The sequence below is a fragment of the Brassica oleracea genome, chromosome C5, assembly GCF_000695525.1.
Source record: "Brassica oleracea var. oleracea cultivar TO1000 chromosome C5, BOL, whole genome shotgun sequence".
Lineage (NCBI taxonomy): Eukaryota > Viridiplantae > Streptophyta > Magnoliopsida > Brassicales > Brassicaceae > Brassica > Brassica oleracea.
In genome coordinates, this window is record NC_027752.1 from 3,189,471 (window position 1) to 3,196,736 (window position 7,266).

Sequence of the window (7,266 nt, forward strand, 5' to 3'; positions counted from 1 at the left end):
AGAGTTTGAAATATTGATGAGTTTATCCAATCATATCACCAAGCTTCGACAATCTTATAATCAAGATCATTAAGAAACACTTGTCGACACTGAATGAAACATCAAAATATAGCACAAAGAAAGATATGGTACAAATGGAACAAGAGGAATGATTTATTTCTGGAAGTAATCCTCGGTCCTGCCCTTAAATCCGATTTGTCCGAAGGTGAGGCAGATGAAGAGGCCTAAGTGCCATGTAACCAACCACAACCAGAACTGTGATGTGAGAGCTGGAGGAGTTGGGAAGTGAGCGAGCTCAGTTCCTATGCTCTCGAAGAAGAGACCCGTCAGGCTCTTCCCATTTATCGCCGGAATACTAGAGGGAGCTAACCATCCGATCAGTCCAAACCCCACCACGTTCAAATCTCTCCTCAACCAGTTGCTCTCAAAGCTTTTTTATTTGGCACACATATATAACTTTTGTTAAGAGAATATACCCTAATGATATCTTATAGAACAAGTCAAAGAGTAACCCACCAAGTGAATCTTCCTCCGGATGCTCCGGCGACTCTCAGAGGGTTCTTTGCTCTTGTTGTTGGCTTTAGAAAGGCTAAAAACATAACCAGAAAATTACAAATCAATGTATATTATAATGTTTTAGTTCAATTATACAGATGATCAAAAGAAAGAAAAAGAGTACATGAAGAGAGGGCTTTGGTGTTGATAGGAGAAACAGATGATCCTCCGAGACCTACCACCGTCGATGGTGTTGCAAATGTTGCTGCCATTTTTCTTCTGCGTTTCTTTCTTCCAAACCTATCTTCTTTGTAAATACAGACACAAAAACAAGAAATAGATTTTGATTTTGTGGACGTAGGAAGAGATTACAAGGATGTGTTACAATCAATAGCTTTGTGACACCTCACTATTTTCTTAGATATTGTGGGTTCTTGGATAAGGTAGATTAAGTGTCTTTAATAAAAAAAAAGCTTCTCTAAATTTGTCTTTTTAATATGTGATTAAATCATAAAGCTACGATTAAAAAATTTCTAATTAGTATTTACAAATCCGGAGGTTTTCCCTCGAGTCTTTGTATTTTTAACAAAAAAATCCAAACAAATCTATTCAAAGATTATGGTATTGATTGCCATAATATAATTTTCAAAGATCATAAAGGCATTGTCAACCACACAATACTTGCGTGACAATGCATGATTGCCGTATGAATATTTCAAATTAGGAAATATGAAGCTAAATATAACACTAATTCCGGTTATATATGTACTCATTAATATTGGCCGAATTTGGTAATGGAAATTCATCGTCGAAACCGAATCATATAATCATATTTTTGATCTTCACTGACTAATTTTGAATTTAATTTAGTTGACTAGAATCTCAGTTTGTTTCCTATACTATACCAATAAATTCGCATAGCAACGATCAAGGCAAATTTTCAAAATTCAGTATTTTGAATATAAAGGGGATGTGAATATTTTGCCTTGGACATAATTTTAATTGATTTTACGGAAATAATTATGGCAAATAGGTATAATTGCCCTCGGCCCGTGTCTTGCATATATAAATACAAGGCCGTATGATTACATCTCCTCATCCGTAAAGTAGTCTCCTATATTATTTTTTGTTTCTTTCATATTTTAGTATTATTTTGCTTATGTTTCGTTTTATTTTATATTTATAATTTAGTTTATGAAAACAATAATTTTATTGCTTTTGTTTCGGTTTTATCTTTACTTCATAATTTATTTTATATAAGTTTTTTGCTTCCTCTCATGGATTCGTTTCCCCGAAATATCCTTCAATTAAACAAAACAAATACACAAGTTTTTTTTTAAATCCAAGCTTAATTCATAGACATACACAATTTCGTTGAACCCCCCTTATTATATAACATGTTAAGACTATTAACTTTCTAATACCTATTGATTCAAAAATCTCTTTAAATCTTCTCATCCCGCCTATTGATTCAAAAATCTCTTTAAATCTTCTCATCCCGCGCAGGGCGCGGATTATCATTTAGTAAAATTTATTAGTAAATCTGTACGATTGAATAACACTTGATTTGATATAGAATTTATGAATCATTAAACCAATAACACATGATTTTAATATAGATTTGAAAATTATAAAACCAATAACACTGAATTTAGTTCGGATTTTCAAATCCATTAAAATACAACAGCCAGATTTCTACTTCAGATAATTTGATGATTTTTTATTTTTAATTGAAAACACAAATAAAATGGTATGACTAAAAACACCAAAAAATTAATTAAATTGTATGCTTTATAACCAAAAATTAAATAAATTAAAGTAATTATTGTAAACGTGGTAAAAGTTAAAACTCTATTTCGGATCGAGAGGAGGAGGGCTCGCGGGGGAAAATGGACTATAGCTTAGCGGCGGTGAAGATGCTCATCTCCCAGCTCCGGGACGCTAAACCGACGCCTTCTCAGAACGCCACCGCACTAGGCGGTGTACTTTTCCAACGCGCTTGGTTACAGGTTTGCGATCTATCCATCCTCTCATTCGTAAACTGTTTCGATGACATCACCGAATCTTGTGTCGTAGGGCGTTTTGGTCTCCGATCCGGTCATCTCCGGTGGCCGTATGGTCCTAGACGACGGCACAGGTCTCGTCGAGCTCAGCCTCTCCAACGACTTTGCCCTCCGTCAATGGAAATCAGGTTTCGGTTTTGATTGTTGCTCATATATTAGTGGCTGCGACTGTTCGTATCAAACCGTTATGAATAGTGTATGTGCACAGGGATGTACCTGATGGTTGTTGGTGTATACCATATCCGCACGGGAGATATGCCTCTACTTAAGGTTTACTTCTTTCTCGCTCTTTCATTTTTCATCATAGTGATATTCAAAGTTTATGTCTTTGATACGTCTTAGGATAGATGGTTAGATACTTGGTTTAATGTTGGTTTACTGTATTTCCGGTTTACTTGTATATACCAGCTAACTATATAAGTGACATTAGATTAGCTTTGTAAAGTAAGTTTAATGTGAATAACAAACTCTTATCGTCGAGCTTCCTCTCTAAACTTAGCTCTATCTTCTTCATCGTCGAGTTCGAATCATCTCTTAATAATACGTATGCATTATGCACATTGGATCAGTCATCAGTGTGAGCTCTCTTGCTTAAGTAGCCTGACCTTGTAATCACAGCATCTAAAATGCTCAGTAAACTCTACTCTGTGCCAAGTTGTATAAACCAAACCATACATCTAGGTTATAGTTAGGCGTGGCATGATCTAGAGTATCATCAGAGTCAACAGTCATCAGTGTGTGAACCCTCTTGCTTAAGTAGAGTCCTCAATGATTGTTTCAGCCTGACCTTGTGATCATAGCATCTGAACCATACATCTAGGCTGAAGCTAGGCATGGCATGAAGAATCAGTATAATCGCTAGTGATTAAGATTCATCTTCTCTTGTTATGCTAAAGATTGAGAGTGTCATCAGAATCAACAGCCATCATTTGTCATGCATTCTCATACAATGCTTTGATTTTGTGTGCTGTATAACTCAGACCGTCAATGTTGTTTGCTTTTAACTGATATCCAGGTTCATAAGATGGTCGACCTGTCGGGAAGGCCAGACCGTGAAGCCATGTGGTATTTAGAAGTCATGGACGCATACAGACTCTTCTATGAGCCCTTGATTCAAGAGTTCTCTTGATTCTTCCAGCTACTACTTTTTATTCAGAAAACTATCAGTACATAGTCTCTTCTCATTCTTTTGGTTAAGTTTTAACAGACCAGACTATATTTGTTGGGATTCATAATACATAATGCCACTCATGACTAGTAACACCTACAAAACTGTTCCACAAGTTGAGGAGACAAGTTAGAAATACCAAACAAACCCAAACAACTACTTCCATTTCGACTTAAAGCTCCTCTAAGTCGTGCCTTCTCTTCCTCATTCATACTCAACAGCCTCAGAATCTCTCTCGCGCGAGGGAAGAATGCAGCAGGACGAACACAGTAAGGCTGAAACACCATCATAAGTGCCTCTGCGTCCACTTCAAACCTTCTCATCATCAAAACAGCTTCTCCTCCTACGAAAAACTTACAAGAAACATAATGGTCAAGCCCTTCCGCTAGATTCCTCCACAAGTCCATGAAGTCTTTTCGGTTCATGTTTAGCTGAAGAACAGCGAGTTCTCGTCTTAAACAGTCCAAAGCTTCTGCAACACCTCGGGACACTGTTAGGCCGGTGATGACATCCTCCTCCTCCCATGGCTCCACATTGTTGTGGAAGTGGTCACCGCAAAGATTGTCGAACTGGTGGAGACAAACAGTTATAATCTCCATAAGCCAGTTTGTTTCCAACTCAACAAGACTCTTCAGTTCTTCCCCAAAAAAGCAACCATTGCAGGAAAGTTCAGTTTCTCTACCAACATTGGCACTAGTTTCAGCAGCCCACATCTCTACAAACACCAAATCATCACTCCATTCCCGTAGTTTCGATTCGAGATACCGAGCAGTATTAATAGGTCCACAGGCTTGTATCAGTGAATCTTCAAACGAGCTATGGTCAGAGAGATCAGTCTTCTTGAACTCCAGCAACAGGGTTTTGAATACATACCAGAGAAACTTGGTGGCAGTAGCTCTTACAAACTGGATTCTCGGAAGAATGGTTGGTAGAGTTAGACCATGGTCTATCAACGTCCAAGTCTTACTAAGAAAAGTCTCTGCTACAAACGGCGCTTTATAATCTTCTCTTGTAGACAGAACATACTTCGCAGACTGTGAGTTTGATTCATTACCAAGCCTAGTTCCCTCCCAAGCTTTCTCCTTCTTGATATCCTCTTTAAGTTTTCTATAAGCATCCTTCAGCTCAATCTTGCCCCACGTCTTGAGCCACTCAGGTCTCTTACAAAATAGTCCCATTACTGACATACCTTGAGAAAACGAGCCTTCGTAAGCAAGACAAGTGTCTGAGCTCACAAACGTTTGCATCCGTTTATCAAATGTAACCATCTGATCAACAAGATGGAACCACGAGGAAACAACACCTTCAGATTTCAAGTGCTTCTTCTCCTTGACCATCTCTACAAGCCGAGGAAACACTTTCTTCTCTAGGAAACAAGATAGTACCTGGACCATAGCTGAAACCCAAGCCTCTTTAGCACTACAGCTAACCAACATAGCTCTGTCGATCAAAGGCTGCAAGAGATCGTCAACACCATCAGCAAAGTCGCTTGTGACTTTATACACAAGGGCAAAGATAAACTCAGGCTCTTGATCCCATTTCGCGAAGTGATACTCCATCCGAGAGGCAACGGGTATCACCAGTTCATCGATCGCCCAGAGTCCAGCGCCATTACTTTCTTTACAAAGCTTCTTCTTCCGTTTTTCCTTGAGGGTGTTGAGTTGCTGTAAACCACAGAGGAGAAGAAAGCTTTGGGAGTAAGATTCCTTTTGGTCTCCTTGCATCAGCACTAGAGGATTAGGGATATCTCCTCCCGCATCTTTGGATAACGCTAGTTTCGGTGGCCAGCCAAGAGATGAGAGAAGGGTTCTGTGCTCTGAGATAATCTGTGGCCGTAGAATGGACAAGCTTTTATCTACTCTGCCATCGACAGTATCAACAAGGCGCCGCCACTGCGAGTGATGCCTTGTGACATCACCAAGCACTTGTTCAATCTCATTCATTGTCTTAATAGCATGGTTGAATACAGGAACCTGCATTTAAAGATTAAAAAAAAGTATAAATCTTTTCTTCATAATACTAACCAGGCAGGACTTTATATTAGTATCTAAAACCTATACTAGTGGAATTCAAAAAGCTTTACATGAAGCATACTTCTTCCTCTCATAGGATGAAACACTGAATCTTCAAGATCTCCGACCAGACTTTCCAGCTTTAAGGCAGTCACTGTAATAACGTAATAAAAAAATTTATTAGCTTTTTAGCTCACATTTGATGTTACAACTAGAAGCAAAGCATGACTCACTGAGATATATGCGCCTGTTCTGAATCCGACACAGCTCCTCAACTAGTTGCTGTAACTCATGTTCCCTTTGCTTTCTGACAGCATCCTTACTCCGAGCTACAAATGAAACTGGAGGCAATTAGAAGAAAAAAAAAACTAATGACTAAATAAGCATAGAGGGTTTGAGTTCACTGACGGAGAGATGTAACGAGACTGAGGCTTTCGAGGTTAAGTCTGAGATCATCGAGAGAGTTTTTAGCGGAGAGAGAGGTGGAGATCCAGGAGACGGCGTGTTTGGTCAGATCCGTACGGAGATGGAGAAGGCGGTCGTGTAGATGAGAAGTGTCGTGTTTTAGATGAGAGGTTAGATTCGAAGCGCGTAGGAGGAGATCTCTTAGGTCATCGAAGTTACCATCGAGAAAGCCTAGTGATGCACCGGAAAGTTTGTCCGGATGCGGTAAGACGAGCGACAGTGGACGAGGATGTTCCATGGGAAGCAGTTTTGGCCGGCGAGGTTTCTTGTCGGAACTTTAAACTGTTTTGGTTAATTTAAGGGTTTTTAGTAATTAAACCAGACTAATCGTAAAACAAATCCTTAATTAAAAATTATGTGAAATAAACCCTAAACTTTAATTTCGTTAACATATGTTACCCTCCGTCTAAAAAACGGCGACGGAGAGTGACATACATTAACGGTTTATAAGTTGAGGGTTTATAATGTTGAAAACTTAGTTGGAGAGTTTTTTTACGATTCAAAAATAGTTGAAGGGTTTTATCACTAAAAGTTATTAAATGGTTTTAAAATTTTATTATCATTTTTGCATTGTTTTATATGATATATAAGTCTTTAAAACTAATTTATAAATTTCAATACATTACTTTATAACTGAATTATCATTTGTTTTGGGGTATGTATTTAGGCTGGTTCCCATGACGCCAGCTAACACAGCATTTAGTTAAATCAAATCACTGAGATTACATTGTAGAATGTTCTTCTAGAAAAGTATATTAGCAATAAGCATTCATCCACCAATTAGTTCAAGGAACATTCTGAGTATTTTGAAGGGATTTTAGTAATTATTCTCGTCAACTAAATATGAATCGTAAAATAAATCCTCAACTAAAAATCTTACGAAATAATTCCTCAACGTTAATTCCGTTAACTTCTGTTACCCTCCGTCTAAAATACCGTGACGAAAGGATGACATATGTTAACGGTTTTTAAGTTGAGGGTTTATAATGTTAAAAACTTTGTTGGGAGTTTTTTTTCCAATTCAAAAATAGTTGAAGGGTTTTATCACTAAAAGTTATTAAAT

General features: G+C 37.9%; 3 protein-coding genes across 3 annotated transcripts; 1 reads left to right on the forward strand and 2 right to left on the reverse strand.

Annotated features, from left to right (window-relative positions):
- Nucleotide 1: 1 nt before the first annotated feature.
- On the reverse strand, nucleotides 2-895 carry LOC106295577 (photosystem I subunit O). Its single transcript, XM_013731509.1, has 3 exons — nucleotides 680-895; nucleotides 517-589; nucleotides 2-430 (listed from the first exon to the last, which is right to left on the reverse strand). Exons 1-3 carry the CDS (start codon nucleotides 765-767, stop codon nucleotides 154-156), a joined length of 438 nt encoding a protein of 145 aa, XP_013586963.1. The 5' UTR covers nucleotides 768-895; the 3' UTR covers nucleotides 2-153.
- Nucleotides 896-2,333: 1,438 nt separating this feature from the next.
- LOC106296077 (recQ-mediated genome instability protein 2) lies at nucleotides 2,334-3,819 on the forward strand. The gene is made up of 4 exons (XM_013732126.1): nucleotides 2,334-2,504; nucleotides 2,572-2,686; nucleotides 2,767-2,828; nucleotides 3,574-3,819. The coding sequence occupies exons 1-4, from the start codon at nucleotides 2,385-2,387 to the stop codon at nucleotides 3,685-3,687; spliced, it is 411 nt and encodes a 136-aa protein (XP_013587580.1). The 5' UTR covers nucleotides 2,334-2,384; the 3' UTR covers nucleotides 3,688-3,819.
- LOC106296076 (RINT1-like protein MAG2L) lies at nucleotides 3,756-6,505 on the reverse strand. Its single transcript, XM_013732125.1, has 4 exons — nucleotides 6,147-6,505; nucleotides 5,972-6,067; nucleotides 5,810-5,892; nucleotides 3,756-5,699 (listed from the first exon to the last, which is right to left on the reverse strand). The coding sequence occupies exons 1-4, from the start codon at nucleotides 6,439-6,441 to the stop codon at nucleotides 3,813-3,815; spliced, it is 2,361 nt and encodes a 786-aa protein (XP_013587579.1). The 5' UTR covers nucleotides 6,442-6,505; the 3' UTR covers nucleotides 3,756-3,812.
- Between the last annotated feature and the right edge of the window lie 761 nt (nucleotides 6,506-7,266).